The sequence below is a fragment of the Gallus gallus genome, chromosome 1 (assembly GCF_016699485.2).
Source record: "Gallus gallus isolate bGalGal1 chromosome 1, bGalGal1.mat.broiler.GRCg7b, whole genome shotgun sequence".
NCBI lineage: Eukaryota > Metazoa > Chordata > Aves > Galliformes > Phasianidae > Gallus > Gallus gallus.
Window position 1 is genome coordinate 131,787,486 of NC_052532.1, and position 18,531 is coordinate 131,806,016.

Genomic DNA, 18,531 nt, shown 5'->3' on the forward strand with positions numbered 1-18,531 from the left:
TTAATAAAAAAACATTTTACTAGCATCAAAGAAAAACCATGAGAACAAGAGCTTTTCAGCTCTTGACCAGTGAAGTATTGCATACTTTCTTTTTTTTTTTTTTTTTATGGTGAAGCTTTTCAGGAGTGACCCTTGATTCTGGCGTGCTCAAATAAAATGGCTTTAAGCCATTCTCAAATTAAGGTTTTAGCAAACAAACACAGAAGTCTTCAGAGGCTCCCACCAAGCTGCTTGTTATCTTTCTGCTGTTGTATCAAGTAGTGAAATTCACTACAGTGGGCCGAGGATTACATAAGAACATTCAGCTTCTGATTAGTATCTTAAAGCTAAGTTTCTCTCCTGTTGTTCCTTTATTTGTGGAAGAACAGTTAATGTGAACCTCAAGTAAAAGGGCCCATGACTACTCCTACAAAGCCCCGCTGCTTCTCACAGCACAAACGTGTGCCACCCATCAGCATCAGTGCCTGCGGAGTCCCACTGCTCAGACATGCCTGGCTGAGGAGCATTCAGGGAAATGATGAAGCCACAGCTCCATCCTGCGCTTGAGCTCCTGGGGCCCAGGGGTGAAGCAGAGCTCTTAGGGATATTGGCCCAGATGTCTGCAAGCAGCTCGCAGGTGAGTGAAGCTCGGTTTCTGGGTCCACTGCAGAGGGATACTGTGCCCTCCTCCTCCCATTTCAGCATTTCCAAAGCATGGTATAAGGATTTCTGTTCATTCCAGCTCACCCATGAAGTTAATTCTACACCTACGCAAGCTGGGAACTGGTTAATCAAGGCAAAAAAAAAAAAAAAAAAGACATAGGAAACTAAAATTGGAAGGTTTTTGGTCTCCTTTTCGCAGTGCAGGATGCCAATTTTATACACTCCCCTTACCAACGGACTTGAGACAGGCAGGGCAATTATCCCATTTCCCCTTGTCCAAACCCAATCCATTGGCGCTTTCATGTTCCATAAACTGGGAAACCCTTGAAGCCCCTGTAGCAATACCAGAGCTGACAGCAGGGTTGGCCAATTACTCTGCTTTAGCGGGCTCATTCAAAACTAATGCGCGCTGAATTAGCACCCACCTAGTGCCTCGAGGCCTAGAAGGGGTTCATAATCATCTACACACATCTCAAAGTAACTACAAGCACCCTGAGAATCAGAGGGAAAAAGAACGACACTCCCAGGGCCGAGGGCCGCCTTCAGCCCGCGGCGCCCGGAGGTGCCGTTGTGGCCGCCAGGCCGCGGGCCGGGCTCGGGGCGGCGCTGCGCGCGGCTGCGGGGAGCGGAGCGGGAGTGCGATAAATGCCGGCGCAGCCCCGCGAGCGCTTCTGTGGTAGTTTTGTTTTCTCCTTCGGAACGCAAACCTCCTCCTCCGCCGCCACCTCTGTACGTGTAATGGAAAATCAGACGCGGCAGAGAACGTGACACCCGCCGCCTCGCATCCACGGGTGGCCGCGGGCGAGCCGCCTTCCCGGGCAAACGACGGCACCGGCGAAGCGTGCGGGCGAGAGGCCGCTCTCGCTCCAAGTTCCCCCGTGGCGGTGGCGGGGCCGCCCCGGTCCTCCCCCCACCCCCGCGGCTCCCTCCCGGTGCCGCTCCCCGTCCCCATCCTGCCAACGGGCGGACGGAAGCGCGTGGCGGGGGCCGCGCCATGCTGTACGGGCCGGCGGCCGCCGCGTCCCCCCGCGCCCTGGGCCGGCTCCGCGGCGTGCCGCTAACGGGACGGGGCGAGGCCCGCGGGAGGAGGGCTCGGCTCGCCGCCTGCCCACGTCCCCTCCCCGGCCGAGGAGGAGGAGGAGGAGGAGAAAGCGAGCGGGGGCCAAGCCGATCAGTTAGGAGAGGGTTTGAAAGAGCCCTCCTCCCTCCCTCCGGAGGGGAAGAGGAAAGCGAGAGCCGTGGCGAGCGGCCGAGGATGATAACTTAGGGCGGGAGGGCGGGCGGCCGTGCCTCGGGTGGGAGCTGCCCGCGCTGCCCCGTCCCGGGCGAGAGCGGCTCCGAGGGAGGCAGAGATGTCCCGGGGCGCGGCGGGGGGCGAGGGAGAACCCCAGGTGCGGCCCGAGGGGAAGGAGAGGCAGAGGAAGAGGAGGAGGAGGAAGAAGAAGGAGAGCAAGACGCGGCTGGTGCGCTCCAGCCTGCTACCACCTGAGGCCGAGGCGGAGAAATCCAAGCGGCCCGCCCTGGCCAGCAACCGTCTCAAGACCACCAAGTACACGGCCCTCTCCTTTCTGCCTAAGAACCTCTTTGAACAGTTCCACCGCCTGGCCAATGTCTACTTCGTCTTCATCGCGCTGCTCAACTTCGTGCCGGCGGTCAACGCCTTCCAGCCTGAGCTGGCCCTGGCCCCCGTGCTCTTCATCCTGGCGGTCACGGCCATCAAGGACCTGTGGGAAGACTACAGCCGTTACCGCTCCGACCAGGAGATCAACCACATGGAGTGCCTGGTGTACTGCAGGTGGGGCCGTGGTGGGGTTTGGGTCGCAGAACATGGGGGCACAGGGTTTTCCAAAGGGCTTTCATGCTGAGCGTGGGGAAACCCGTTTTTATCCTTGGAGTTGTCTTGGGCTTCTCTGTTTCGTGACTCAGAGCTGCAGGTGTTTCTAAATCTCAGTGCCTTCAGGTGGAAGCCAACTCACCCTGACCACTGGGATTTCCACAGCACGTAGACTTATGAGTAAGCAGTAATTAAGCACAAGTCTGTGTATATGCTCTGGGCTTTGTGATGTTTTATATTTTGTATTGGGGACAGTGCATCACAAAGTGACAGCGAGCGTGGCAGGCATGGCTTGACTCAGAAGCCCGTATGCAAATCTTTCCTGGTATGAATAGACAGCCAAGCCAATGTGTCGTTTCAGGCATTACTTTGACTTCAGTAATGCGAGACCTCCCTCAAGGAATCTGCTAATAAATCTTTGCTGAGCAAAGGCTGGAGGCCAGAGGCTTCTGCATTTGGCTTAAGAGTGTGAGGTTTTATGAATTAGTGAGCCTGAACCGTGTTTGCACTTCTAGAGAAAGTGAGACAATCCTTTCACTGAACGTGTACTTCTGAGTGAATGCTTTATATTTATCTTCTCAAGTGTCATAATTCCTTGTGGCTTTGCTCTCTCCCATAGCTTGTGGATGGAGCTCTAGGTCATTCATCTCCATCAGATGTATTTGTTTTTTGAATGATCCAGGCTATGGGTTTAGACCACGATCTTGATATCCATAAATCTGCCTGAAATGTCTTCTGCATTAACACTTACGTGTAAGAATCCAGCTTTAGAAAACTTTTGTTTTATCTTTCTCGCTGTGCCTTCTAGTCATCTCGTAGTAGCTCAGAGTAAGATTTTGGGGAATTGAGAGAAGAACATAGTTTCCAAGAATGCAGGTTTCATTTTTCATTCTGATGTGTAGATCAAACGGAAAAGGAACACGTGCCAAGAAGTTTATACTCTGATTCCACAAGCTGTCTGGGAGGGGTACTCTGGGCTGATGTAAGCACAGAGGCAGAGAACAACTCTCCTATTCTGGGAATGGCGTGTGAAAAGAAATAAAATGCTTAAAAGAATCCAGAATAGTCTACGTTTTCAACATTCAGCGTTTTGTTGCTTTTTAAACTCATATCACAGAAGAAATCTCACCCTGGGATATTCCACTGCCGCTAGATATGCATGCATGGGAACACAAGTAAAACAGTCTCATTTCTGTAAACTAAAATTAGTATAACCCAGCCATATAGTGTTTATTGGCAGAGCTAACCCAAGGCTCTGTCTAGTGCTTTGCTTGCTTGTAGCTGTTCTTGACTCTGTGAATGCTTCTGGTGTTGAGGGCGACAGGCAGCAGGAAGGCCAGTAAGGGACAATTCTTGCCCAGAAATAGTAGGACTAATGTGGATGGCTAATCCAGTCCCTACCAAATAAAGCCAGTTCCGAAATACGTCTCCTAGGTTGAAAAACAAGAAGAATCATAGAATAGTTTGGGTTGGAAGAGATCTTCTTGTTACAATTCCGCTGCCATGGGCAAGGACACCTCCCACTTGACCAGGTTGCTCAAAGCCCCATCCAGGTTGGACTTGAACACCTTCACGGAGTGGGCATCCACAGCTTCTCTCAGCAACCTGTTCCAGTGTGTCACCGCTATTACAGTAAAGAATTTGTTCCTTATATCTAAATCTACCCTCTTCCAGTTTATAGCCCTTACCTCTCATTCCATCACTACATACTCTTTTAATTTGTCCTTCTTCAGCTTTCCTGTAGGCCCCCTTCAGGTACTGATAGGCTGCTGTAAGGTTCCCCTGGAGAATTCTCTTTTTCCCAACTGAAAAGCCTCAACTCTCTCAGCCTGACCTTGTAGAGGAGGTTCTCCAGACCTCAGATCATCTTCATGGCCCTCCTCTGAACCTGCTCCAACAGCTCAATATCTTTGTTATGTCAGGAACCCCAGAACTGGATGCAGTACTTCAGGTGAGGTCTCACAAAAGCAGAGTTGAGGGGCAGAATCACCTCCCTTGACCTGCTGGTCACGCTTCTCTTGATGCAGCCCAGGATTCGGTTGGTCTTCTGGGCTGTAAGCACACATTGCTGGCTCATGTTGAGTTTCTCTCATCAATGGATGCCCCCAAATCCATTTCCTCAGAGCTGCTCTCAAACTGTTCTCTGCCCTGAAGTACCTGTTGCAGAAACTGTTGAGAATACTAATAAATACCACTACTAGAATATTAATTTTGGAAAGTTTCTTCCCCCTGCAGTTTTTCATATCCCCATGTGCTTCTGAGAAGTTAGACAGGAGGATGAGGAAAGGTGTACCTTTGTATCACATGTACATTTTGGGACTCCCAGCTAAGTGCATTGCCCTTATTCTGTTGCAGAGTAAAATGCAAAATTGCTCATTTTGCTGCAGAAGTTGAGTTACTTTTGAGTGACACTTACATGTATTAATTCGGGAAGAGTTTGAGTAGCCTTTGCATTTGCACCAAAAGTGCATGTGGGCCAAATCCCTGTAGGGTAATAAAGGTGAAAGCTTAAACTACATCACCTATTTAGATACAGCTTTCTAGCTAGTGGAGTACTAAGCTTCATTATAGCTGTCAGCAGAACCCTTGTTTCTTGTGGCAGCTCGACTATTTCTACCCACAGGCAGTCCTTAGGAAATGCCCCCCTCCAGCAATTAAAAGGAGAAAACGAAACAGGTAGCTAAAATGAAATACTTGTATGGCATAGCTTCCTACTTTTTCTTCTTTTTTAGCCACTATTTCACTAAATGATTTTTTTTTAAACATCTCCTAGCCCCAGTGGGTGAAATGGGACAACAAACTTAAGGTTTTCACAGATAAAAACAAAGATTCTCACTAATGTGCATGACTTTTAAATCTTGGAAGCAGGGAACCAAGATTGAGCAGTGTGTGTAAAGATCATAGAAGTCGCTGGGAATGAGATCAAAAAGCAGTTTTTCTCCAGAAGGTGTCCTGCTGGAGTTCTGCTTGAGGAGTTGGATGGGACCTGGTTTCTTCAGTCTTTCTGTTTCTGGAAAAATGCTCATCGCATAGGAAGTAATAAGTGACATCTTGTCTCACCACATCCGTTCTGTGCTGATTGCTTTATCAGTTCTGCTACCTTTTGACCAAGTCTCTTCCTTCCACTTCCTTGTGGCATCAGCGGGACAGACTGCTGCAGATACTGCGTTCGTTACAGTTGTAGGGCAGGTTGATTAGCACAGCTGCAGCCTTGCATTGCCCTAGAGCTGCTGGAGAGCAGCAACTCTTCCCTCGGTGGCTGTAGTTGAATGAGATGGGATGTGTCTGAGTGCTACACTGGACCTCCATGCTGCTGTGGGCCCCTTTCCAGCTGCTCTCTCATACAGCTGAAAGAACCACTTCAAGCACCAGCATCGACACTCAGACACAGATGACAGCAAGTGGAAAGCTGCAGTCAGCATCTTGAGACAGGGACTGTTGCCTCACTGTAGCAGAGAAAAGCCCTCTGTCTTTACATCTTAGGTAATCTTTAGTGATTGAGTGAAGATTCGGGTCGGATCCCATATGTTGTGCCTTGTGTCCTCCATGCCAGCTCATCAGAAAGAGGCTCCAGCAGCACAAGGGCAGTGCCCACAGCGAGGTTCCCTCCGTCAGCCTACACAAACCGATGGTGTCAGTAATTTGAACACAAGGGAAAATGCCGTTCTTCTGCTGTGCTGACTGCTTAACAGCTGGTGTGCAGGCGAGCCCTCCTTCCTGCGCTGTCCCCCCTCCATGGACTCAGATGACCCATTCGCATACAACTGCTGCTGAATCAATGACTCAGTGGCTCATAGTTGGCAAAACTTATCAAACGACAGAACAGCAAAGGATGATGCAACCCCAAGTAATAAGCTGGAGACGCAGCTCGTTCTCTCAGAAAGCAGAGACAGCTTTCATGTAAAAATTCTTGGTGTTTCAAAGAGTCCCTCAAAAGCTCTTATTTTCTAGAGTCAGCTAGTAGACAGTGAAAACACCTAATTCTTTGAAGAAATCGAAATAAGCTGTTGAGTTTGAATTAGCAGGGTGTGTTGAGGAATGAAGTGTTCTGGAGAACTGAATAATTGGGCTGTGCTGTGTGATATAATTTGCAGGTCCTCCTGTAAGAGCATGTAGTTCTTGATATGAAAACAGAGGAGGTTTCTTAGCCAAGAGGAATCAATGGAACCTCTCTCTGGAGGCCTTTAGGCTCCTGCCCTGGTTGAGACTACAGAGAAAACCAAGCACTTACTGTCTTAGGAGTACGGTTTCACAGGTCACCTAAAATTCAGATTTAAGTCGGGAAGGCTGGATCCCAAAAGGTCACATTGTCTCTTGCTTAAGTGGTTTAAATGTAGAGAAGTTAGACAGCCATTAGAGCCTAGCCTGCAGAAAACTGGTGTATACACATAACCTTTGCAACTTGGCAATCACCTTAGTTACATCTCTTTGTTTTCTTCTGTTATTTCCATCACCCAGGGGTGGAGGTTGGTGTCTGGAGGTCACAAATTTTCAACATTGTAGTGAAATTTTGTTTGGTTAATTACTTTTCTGGGTTATGATGTTGGATTTGGAGGGTGCAAGGGTGATTTTTTTTTTTCTTCGTAGTTTCATGTGAATATTTGCTCCAAACAATTCCAGAATGCACACATTGCTGCTGCTCTTAAATATTTGTTAGAACTAAATTTGTCATTGGAGAAGAAGTGTTAAAACTCTTCTAAGCACGGGCTTTGTTTTCAGTGTGCTGTCACAAAGTATGGTATGTATTTGCTTGGTATGTAAATAGGAGATGAATAGTGATAACTACAGTCACAACAAATAGTGGCGCTCATCCAGCAAGGAATACATTTTGTTACTGCCTAAATGCTGTGTTGGTGAAATTCTCTCTTCTGACATTTTTCTAGAAGCCTTATGTTCAAAACCAAAGGGCTTTATTTTTTAGGTTTACTGTAATTCTCGTTGTGTCCGTTGAGGAGTATTGCTAAAGACTGTAATGGTCTCTACATGCTGGTAAGAATGGTATCTCCTTCTTCGGTCAGCATGTGATTTAGAAAATACATGGAAAATTGGAATGTATGACCTGGTACTTCTTTCTCCAAGGTGTGGAAAATGTTTAATGGGTCTTCTTTTCCTCTGTCAGCCTGCCAGTAAAACTTATTCCATCCTGTGAGAGAAAGGATAAGGAATGTTACCGAATCCTCACAGGAGTGCAGCAGATGCCATTCGTGGCCTCTAAAGTAGCCACAGGATGACTCTGTGCAAACACTCCACTTAGGTCCCATATTTTCCTGCTGACACGAGCCTCCAGGACATAGGTTGTGACTGTCTCCTACACTAGCTGAATACACCCAAACGTAGTCGCTTCTTGTCCCAAGAACCGCAGGCGTTTCTTCTGGTGACATTTAGCACCAGAAGAAATAAATTTGTCTCATCGCTTCCAGAAAGAAAATGTCACTAGACCTGATTCAGAAGGAAACTACCTGGGATTACTCAGTTTCCTCTGTGAGTGAACATGGTGTACAGAAAGCTGAAAGCTGAATGTTGTGTTCTGAATTTGTGTCAGAGACATCAGTGTTCCTTTCTCCAGTTTTAGAGAGATGCTGCTTGGCTTACATTACTACCCTTTTCTTCAGCTCAAGCCAAACTAGCAGTGAGTACATTCTCTGAGAGGTGTAGTAGAGTCTCTTCTCTTAGAGTAATGGAGTATTTTTGTTCTGCAGAGGAGTTTATTGTTTTGGCAAAGGAAGCTTGTGCTAGTTTTCTGAGATGCAGCCAACTGGAATGCACAGGAGAACCCCTGTGTCCATTCAGCTCTATGTATTGTATTTGTGCTTCAGTGTAGGGCAAATCTGATTTTCAAGGTCCCTTCCAACTCAAGCCATTCTATGATACCACCAGGTGAATTTTTGCAGGGATGTGCTGCACTCTGTAGACTTAATAGCTTTTGTTAAGTAGGCTGCCACCCAGAAGTATGGTGGCATTGTATTACATGCAGGATCAACTTGTTCTTATGTTTCCTATTATCTTGAGGTCATGCTTACTGCTAGAGGTGGCTGAAAGAAGATTAACAGATCTGCTTTCTTCTGTCAAAGTGTAACGTTTCCAAATGCATGCGTTGTTCAGCTCCACTTGAAACTGTGATTCCAGATCCCACCTTCCCCATGTCATCTAGTCAGTAGAACTGAAAATGTTTGTTAGTTCCTGACAGCTATGCTGTAGATCAATGTTTTGTTAGACTGCTCATTAGCTGGCGTGGTGTAATTTAGCCCGAGCCTTCTTTCTGCTGCAGGCTGCCCCTCCAGAAGTACTGTGGGAGCAGCACTCCCCAGCTCTGCCTGGGAGGCTCCAGTTTTACTGTGGAAGAGTTAGAGGATTCCAGGGCATGAGGAGGACAGGCTGACTAATTTTGGCTGATAAGGAAGATGAAAACAGAGAAAGGACGAGGCTCCTTGCCACTGGGCAGCATTTACTGGAATGTTTCATCCAGGCTTGCGCAACCATTGCAGGTGGATGGGCAGGCTGCCTGCCTTGACACTGTGTCAGGAGTCTGAGTGCAGGTCTCCCCATGCTACGTAACCCAGTGCTTTCTTGCCTGAGAGCTGACTGTGAGGTGCCCTTTCCTCCCTCCCTGTAACACGGGGCCTTTTGGGTAGACAGAACTTTTGTGTATATACACAGCAAGGGCAGTGCAGCTGGCCAGCTGAACACATGGCTTCAGGGTTGTGCCCAATTTTCAAGCTTTATACTGTGCAGGCGTGATTTTAGCAACCACACATATTGAGAGCAATTAAGTACATGAAAAGCAGAACGCTTTGTTTCACTTCACATAGTTGCAGAGGTGAACCAGGCAGCCTCAATAATTTTACTTGGGAGTTGGCACTGATGCAACTACGTTCATGGCCAGTCATGTCTGTACCCAGAAGAAATCCACAGCAGTAACAAGATGTCAGCCCTGCTGCTGCCTTGCAGTAGCACACCCTGCTTGATCGTGTCTCACCTGGGAGTGGAAGGACATCGGGCAAGGGAGAGTGCATTTCAGTGAGTGCTATAATTACCCAGATGCTAAAAGACAGGGCAGTCTTCTTGCTGTAGATCCAGGCGGTAGCTTCCTCTGATGCATGTCAAGCACAGATGACCCACACCCAAAGGCAGCCGTAGCTCAGAAGGTGTGAAAGAGACGGTTTGTAGCTTTTCCTGAGTACTGTTTGTGGTGTTGCAGAGGGCAGAAGAGGTGGAGAGAGCGTGAGTGTCATCCTTTACCAGGAGCTCATGTAGGCTTAATATTGAGCTCTGCTTAGAAAATGTCTGTACACAAAATTAGTCTTTAATGCTGAAAGATTTGATAAAGCAGGCCTCACATTGAGGTTGAGGAAGATGACCTACTCATTTCTGAATGAATTGGTTTAATCTTTGCAGCACATCCAGGAAGTGGCAATGAGAGTTTCAAACCAAGTTTTCACTGCGTACAGGATGTCAGCATAGAGGAGCAGCTTGCTCTCATTTGCTGTTTCTAGGATACAGCTACACAGCCTGTCTACAGAAAACTGCTAGCTACCCAGCTAATGGTGTGTCCTGTGCTGGGCTCAGTGAAGATTATCTAACACCAATGATCTGGCACACTGCTGTCTAGCGCTTTGCTCCAACAAGAGCAATTCTGTCTTGAGCATTGCAGGTGAAAATCTCTGCTGTGGTCAGCCTTCATCCTTAATGCTGTGGTCACAGGAGAGTCTTGACAGGCAGGGCATGTATTTTAGGGGTGGAAAGCATCTGCCATCTCCTCTGCTATTTTATTACAATTTTATTCAGTTTTGACCACAATTTCTCTGGAGTGGTGTGGCAAGCAGGCCAGTCTGCCCAGTGCAGCAGCCAACATTTGCATCATACCTAGTCATTTCATAAACCCAAACTCTGCTGAAGATTGGTTTCAGTAGGCATGGAGGTCACTTGCTTTGTTTTTGTGTTCTGGTTGTCTGGAAGTAGTAACCTACTTCAGGGAAGAGTTTAAATGTTTGACTGTTAACAGCTGCACTCCAATTTTGATTTGTCTGTGCTGCTATTATGTTAACACTCAGGATGTGAATGTTAATGAGTATATTTGGTATTTCTGTAGTTTTGAGGGTGGCTTCAGTTGTGTCCTTTTGGAGAGTAAGTTCATTACAAAGGGACAGCATTTGTAACTAGAATTCTTTGTCTTTATATACTGTCTTGTTCTTGCTAGATATCTCCTGAGTTGTCCATCCATACACCTGTATGCTTGTCCTCTGTCCATTCACTTTTCTGCCTCTCCTTGGCCAGTTCCCTTGACTAACGACCTGAACATGTCTGCTTTAGCTATATTAGCTGATTTTATTTGTTCACAAACACAAGGTTGGACAAGTTGTTGTGAAGCGTCCCCAGATACTGAGGCCAACATGCAACATATTGAACAGTAGTCACCTAAATACAATAGTGAGCGTGAGCAGGAACTCTCAGAATGCAGACACTGAGTGAGGTGTTTTGGAGGAGATGCCATCCAAACCCTTAAAATGCAGGAGATTCAGTAAGTGCATTAGAAAGAGATACCTATTTGGTGCAAAAGTAAATTAATCTAATCTGCCTGTGTCTGATCTTGCAATTGCAGTGCATTGTTTTCTAGTGGCCCACACTTACACCTGGGCCCACACTTGTATCTGTATTTCATTTTTCTTCCCTTTTCAAATTCCTGTGTTCCCATTGTCAGCTTCCCCTTGCTGTACTTCCCCCTTTGTAGTACACCTGCAAAGCATTAAGTGGCATCTTGATCTTATACAGCTTACTAAGATAAATCCATATATTATTCTTATAGGCACACTTGAAGTGTTTTTATCTTCCCTTTTTCACTCTCATGTTCATATTTTATCAAAGTGCTTGGAATTCTCATTCCCCTGACAGGCAGGTTGATTCCTGTCTTAACTCTACTACGTGTGGCAGTAATTGGCTTCCCTGTAAACAACAGTAAGCCACTGATTCTAGCTGGCAGGAAATCCTCTCAGTTACTAATTAGGTTCTCTCTGACCTGACAGTATTTCCTGAAGCAGTCTGTCTTGCTAGGACATAAGGTAAAGTTTATTTTATGTCACTTCTATCTTAAAGTCATGTGTCCAGTCTGACCAAGTCATCGAAGCCTCTGCCACAACCAGTGGAGAGCAGTAAACACTTCAAGGCAGAAAAGGAAAGTGCTTCCACTTTATGATAGACACTTACCTTAGGAGAGTTTGAATCAGGAGATCCATGCCTTTCCCCAGTGATGACACAGATGAAGCCTGAGTACGTGGCTTGCTAACTTTGAGTAAAGTGAATCCCATTAGTAAACTGAGAAGGGATAGATTTTAATTCCTGTCAGTGCTCTGTTTGATTTTTGGACTTTAGAAGAGTAGCCTGTTCTGATGGTTACATTTATTAATTCAAGATTTATGCACTGAGAATTAAAGATGCAAGTATGTTCACTTGTCAGGTGAAAGGAATAACTCACCCATTCTTTCATTTCCTGACACATTTTGCCTTCAGCATTAGCCATTAACGTGTTGTTCATACTTGTGAATTGTGTTTATATAGTTTATCTCAGTGCTGAGAAACAGTGTAGGAGATGAGTTGCAACCAATAAATAATTTTCCTATTTGAATGACTGTTGTCATTTGCATTTCTATGGAATTTTTCAGGCAGCCCATGTCAAGTGAGGGATCTTGGTATTTTGGGATGTTATTTGCTCTTTAACCTCAGCTGCAGCTTTTGAGGAGGAGTGTTGAAACAGAAAGTAGGAGGTTCCCAATTCTGCTTTCTTCTGTTTGTTTGGATGTTCCTAGATACTAAGTCAACTAAACTGTCTTTGCAAGCTGTGCCTCCTAAAAATGCAGAGGATGTGTGTTTGTTAAAAGAGGCATCACTGTCAAGTATATAGCAGATATCACATATGGTTATTGACTGTATGTTTGATGTCTTGTTGGATCAGATGTTTAAACCTGCAAGGGATAATACTGGATGATCAGGAATTGAATCAGAAAGATTAATGGTGAAATTATTCTTCCAGTTTTGAGTATTGCTGATCTTTGATTGCCAATGTCTGTGTTGGAGTAGCAGTGCCTGTCCATATGAGAGCCAGGGCACATTACCGACACACTGTGTAGTCATATAAGAGATGCAGCACCGTGTTGAAAGTCCTAAGTTCAGTTCCTTTGAATGCAGTATTTTGACCTCGACTCTTCCTATTCATTCAAGTTTAAGTGTACTATCTGCTATCAAGTTTTTCTTACATATGTCTCTCATTCATTCTCACTCTGCTTTTGTGACAGGATCAGGGTTGTGTGTGAGAGTTCCTATTTCTGTCAGATCCCGTGAGAGCTTTTCAAAATGCAAGTTCATCAGAAAATCTGTACCAAGGCTGAGCCAACTATCAGTCTGCTGGTGCTGCTGTCTAACCTGCCGTATCCATTTTTCCAGGAGTCCACTTAAAGTCCATAACAACCGTTGTCATGGACTGAACAGTTCACAATACCCTCTCAATTTTAGGAATGCCACTGTGGACTCAATTTTTGAAGTCTTATCACACTACTAATAAACTTTACGTGCTGGAAATAGCTGCCAGGAAAACATGTGTATACCTGTAAGACCATCTGCCGAAGACTGTTAACGGTGTAGGATCTCCAGCCTGACAGGAGATCAGTATACATAGAGCTAAGAAAACTAGCGCTGAAATGTAGTCAGAATGAAAAGTCAGCAACCAGTCAATTTTGTCTATTTGTCAAGTGTTCAGTAGTTGATTTTGTTGTTTTTTTTTATTGTTTCTGTTTTTCTTGAGTTAATACACCAAGTAGAAACTGTCAGTTATTAGTCTATTTTCAAAACTAGCTAAGAGTCAGTTTGCTTATAGCTAGTTTCACTGAACATAAAACTCATAAGAAAACTTGAGTCCTAAACATTTATTCCTCTTTCAGACATAAGTACTGAAGAAGAACTTATCACGATAAAGGCAAAAATGGCGTTTCTTAAGTACACACGGTTTTTCTACCTTTTAAAGCCTGAATTCAACATTTTAGTGTAAGATTTCTCTAAAATTCCCCATGGTTATTTGAAATGCAATCCTCCTTGGAATGCAGGAAGCAAAAGAGATGCAGGAGAGTTTCTGAGGTTATTTTCAGTGGCAGCTGGTTTGGCTTGGAGAATTTTTATGATGCTTATTTGGTCTTGGCATATTAATCCATGTTCTTCCTCTGCTGTTCCTAAGTTGGAAACTTTCCATTTTACATTTGGCAATCTTGCCCCCAGTTGTTCAACCTTCATGCTTTATCACTGGCGGTGGCTATTCTGTGCAATCTTATCCACCTTTTTATTCCTTATAACATTTCCATAAGCTGTCCTATCTAGCAATTTCTGGGAAAGATTTTTGTTCTTTTAATTCTGTGGGTTTTTTTAACCACTATCCACTTGTACAGAAAGAATGCCTGTGATGGTGGTGCTGCATCCTACCAAGAAGTTGTAAGATAAAATGAGGTCTGTGTTGTTTACTCTTCACCAACGGAAGGCAATACTACAACCATGTCAACAGAAGGGGCTGAGGCTGGTGGTACATTGCCCCAGGTAGTCGAGCAGTATTCAGACTCAACACGGACCCCATTGCTGTTCATTTGAGAGCAGTATTCTTACTTTTCCAGTTACTGAATATACATCCAGATGTCCAGAACTTCTTTGAGATGTCTCCTCGTATACCTTGCTCTTTTCCAACCTGTTTTTTTCAACTCATAGATTCCAGCTTGATGCCTGAGAAGGTTGTTTCCACCACAGTCATACACAATGTGGAAAGGCTGCTGGCACAGGTTTAAGGGTTTCAGGTGAAGCAGATGTAAACAATTGCAACTGCATATTATTACTTTTCTTCCCTATTTCCGCTATCTGAATCCATTTCTACTGAGAACTTAAATGAACTGGAAAAGCTTCTTTGAGTGCTTATTTTACTAAAGATGCTAAGTGGTAATAGAAACCAAGGGTAAATAAAAACTGCTAATGACTGTAAGTGTTATTAGCATAATTTTAAAATAGTCATTAAAAATAATTTTCCTAGAATAATACAGTATAATAATCTAAATAATACTAACTTGTTTTAAAATAGTTTTTAATGTTCCTAGCAAGACTTGGATTAAAACCTTCTAGCGGTAGGACTGGGAGAGATGTGCTAGCAGAACATGAAGAAAAATCAGTGAATATAAGTAGTAAAGAGGCAGGCAGTGATCTACTGTAGAAGTCTGAGAGGTAAAAGTTAAAATAGTCATAAAGGCTCTGCTACCTAATGTGGCATGTATCTCCTCACAGTGAAGAGGCATGCCTACCTCTGGACAAAACACTCTGGGCCTCAGAAATTCAGCTGGCTGGCTGGAGACTTTCCTGATTCGATATGATGTCCATTATGCGATGTACTGCACAGCTTCTCTGACTTTTGTACTTGATGTGTGTCCCTGTAGTAAGCCTTATCCAGGGCAACTTGAGTAGAGAATGCAAAAGGGCATTTATACCGCCCAGTGAGGAGGTTTTTGTCTGCACTTGAAACAGGCTGGTGTGTGTCCATGGGCAGAGTGCAGCGTTTTTCAGGTGTCTCAGAGCTGCTCAGCAAGGCTCACTTGTCTGTGTGAAGCAAATAATGCTTCATTAGTGCCGTAGTGCTGTGAGATAAAAGCTGGCTGTACAGGATTGCACAGAGGAAGGCCACAAAGATGATCAGAGGGCTGGAGCGCCTCTCCTAGGAAGACAGGCTGAGGTGTTGGGCTAGTCTGGCTTGGAGAAGAGAAGGCTCCGGTGGGGGAGACCTCATTGAGGCCTCCCAGTGCTTCAAGGGAGCTTATAAGCAGGAAGGAGATTGTCCTATCACTATCATAACATGTAAAAAGACAAGGGGGCTTTAAATTAAAAGAGGGGAAATTTAGGTTAGATTTTAGTAAGAAATTTTTCACTCAGAGGGTGGTGAGCCTCTGGTACAGGCTACCCGGAGAAGCTGTGGTGCCCCATCCCTTGAGACATTCAGGATCAGGTTGGATGGGGCCCTGGACAGCCTGAGATGGTGGGGGCAGCCCTGCCCATGGCAGGGGTGTGGAACTAGGTGATCTTTAACATGACTTTCAACCTACGTCATTCTGTGATGCTATGAGTCTGTGTCTCAGTTCAGATATCTCTGAGTTTAGTTTCAGGATTATTTTGCGTTTCAGCAGTCTCTGTGAACCTCACTTATATGCAAATTCTAATCAAGAAGAAATAGTGATTTTAAAACATCTACAGCTCTGAGTAGCTCCACAGAATATTCAGTCTTTTTTTCTCAGACTGGGAAAATATTAGAAAGAATGGAGTTTAATAGGTTTTAAAACATATGAGTGGACTCTTAGCTGTTTCTCTGTAAGGAAGCAGAGGGCATTTTGTAAACATCAGTTGATTTGCTTTACGATGGGGTAGAGGTGCAAGGAGAAAATTGGTGCAGAAAAGGATTAAGGTATCTGTCTAAGGTCTCTCAGGAAACTGCTAGAAAATACAAGGAAATAATCCAAATGTAATTATTTTCCTTTCTCAGAGCCAAGGTGACAGTTTAGCTTGTCAAGAGAAGATGTGATTTCATACTTACCAAGTTAGCAGTTTGTATACTGATACAGTTGCCTATATGACTGTGCTGTATATCAAGAAACCTTCAAAAACTGCACAGTGAACAGCCACTTTAATAGAGAGTTATTACAAAAGCAGGTATTTTTTTCACAGGCCTCTGAAGAGTCCTGAAAGTGATAACCAAACTAATCACAGTATTTCTGTGATACTTAAATCAGGAGACACAACGATAGCTGAGAAATCATGGTTTCCACCATGACCTGGGATTGTGCTTTTGGCAGCTCCAGCTTTTCATCCTGCTTTTTACACTTTCAAGAAGCATGCTTTACTTCTTAATTTGAGCTGTGTACTCTGCTGGCAGAGATGGCTGATGGTCAGCAAAGTGATCAGACTGCAAGGATGGTACAGGCAGTTTTGTGCACAGCCTGCTAGGGAGGTAAGAACAGAGCCAGACTTCATGGATCAGCAGCACTGGCTTTGTCTCCTTCTACTTGAAGATATTAAAATAATCCTTCAGTGGCTTTTTAAAAGGCATTTTCCTAAATGTTCTCTAATGTCCATAATGGTTTTAGATGCTGGGAAGTAAATATTTTTGTTCTAGCAACGTTGTGTTTTTTTTCCCACTTGGCATGTACTGGTGTTTGGGAGCTTTGTATTTTGTTTTGGTTATTTTTCTACAGTGCTTATGTTGAAGTAGAACTTAGTTTTGCTACCAACACCTTGCAGATATACACACATAAAATACTTGAACTTGCCAAAACAAGTTATTTTTTGCATCAGCATTCTTCAGGCTTTTTTATTTTTTTTTGGTCTGCTCACGTTGTCTGGAAAGTGTGGCAGTGGAAAAAACATTGTTTCTGCAAGATGTACAAACTGACGGCTTTTTAGTCAGCAGTAGTCTGTTATGGGAAAGGCAGTTAGTAAAAAATGGGCAAAACTTGATTATTTGAAGGACTTCTCTGATAAGACCAGTGTTAAGATAAATTAAAAAGTAAGACAAAAGGCGTTTATGATCTCAGAAGAATGAACTGTTAGTGCTTAGAGCCTGGGCCTTGAAATTATCCCCAGGGGAAGTCTGTGATGGTTTTGATTTACATCTAGCCCTTTATTTCTTTTTGCAATTGACAGTTTTCTGTGTTATGACAGATAGTAATTTTGTTCCCCAAGTGCCTGATCTCTCCCTGCAGCAAGATGGGAACATCACCTGTGAGGGAAAGACAACAGTCTCAAGGCAAGTTCTATTCTCACAAGTGAAGCTCTAAAGGCATCAGGATCTGAAGATGAGTTGACAGTATCCATTGTGTTCATCCAAAACATTGCTAAATATCCCATCTATGTTTGGGCTGAGTTTCCTCCCTTCTAATCTCCCCCCCATTTTTTTTTTTTCCTGTTTGTTCTAGTGTGTTTTTGAGGTGCTGAAAGGCCTTCAGGCATTTTGGGGAATAGCATGGCATGCAGTTTTAAATACAATTACAAGGAGTCCTCAGGTCTTCACTTTGGTCTTTGAGGGGATCTTGAGCAAGTTACATGATCCTTCTGTGCTACAAAGTTACATGTGAGCAATATGATTTATTTCTCAGGGGTTATGGTGTTTTTAAAAGAGGCCTTTGTTATGTCAGTCTCACTTCAGTGCCTGGCAGAATTATGGAGAAAATTATTCTGGGATTTACTGAAAACACCTGAAAGACAATGCAGTCATTAGTCACAGCCAACGCAGGTTCACAAAGAGAAAGTCCTGTTTAATGAACTTAATCTCCTTTTATGACGAGTTTACTCACGTGGTTGACCAAGGGGAGACAGTTGATGTAATCTTTTAGAATTTCAGCAAAGCTTTCAATAGCATTTCTCACAGTACCCTTCTGGAAAAAGTGTTCAGCATGCAGCTAGACAAAGACATAATGCAATGGATGAACAACTGGCAGATGCTTCAGGCTCAAACGGTTACTGTAAATGGGGGTACATCAGACTGATGACCAGTCCTGTGAGGGTTCCATAGCGCTTCATTACTCGGATACAGGACTTGAAGTTATACTAAATAACTTTGCAGACAAGGCTAAACTTGGAGAAGCTGTTGACTCCCTCAGGAATAGGGAGGCCTTAAAGAGAGAGCTTGTCAAATTAGAGGGCTGGGCAGTCACCAGCTGCATGATGTTTAACAAGAGAGGTGCCAGATTATGCACCTGGAACAGGGCAGCTATGGATACATGTACAAACTGTGGCACAAGAGGCTGGAAAGCAGCTCCTCTGGAAGGAATCTGGAAGTTCTGTCTGACAACAAGTTGAATGTGAGCCATCAGCGTGCCCTGGCAGCCAAAAGAGCTAACCGTGCCCTGGGGTGCATCAGGCCCAGCACTGCCATCAGGCAAGGGGAAGGGTTGTCTCCGTCTGCTCTGTGCTGTGGGGCCTCATTTCCAGCACTGGGTACAGGTAGAGGTGCCACAGTATATGAAGAACATAAAATCGTTAGAGAACATCCAAAGGAG

General features: G+C 44.6%; 1 protein-coding gene across 1 annotated transcript in view; it reads left to right on the forward strand.

The window, feature by feature from the left end:
• Positions 1-1,815: 1,815 nt before the first annotated feature.
• The window catches only part of ATP10A (ATPase phospholipid transporting 10A (putative)), a 111,182-nt gene continuing 94,466 nt past the window's right edge, over positions 1,816-18,531 (forward strand). The window contains exon 1 of the mRNA XM_416881.8: positions 1,816-2,437. Within this exon, the coding sequence (XP_416881.4) occupies positions 1,995-2,437 (443 nt within the window). The 5' untranslated portion in view covers positions 1,816-1,994. The remainder of the gene's footprint in view (positions 2,438-18,531) is intronic.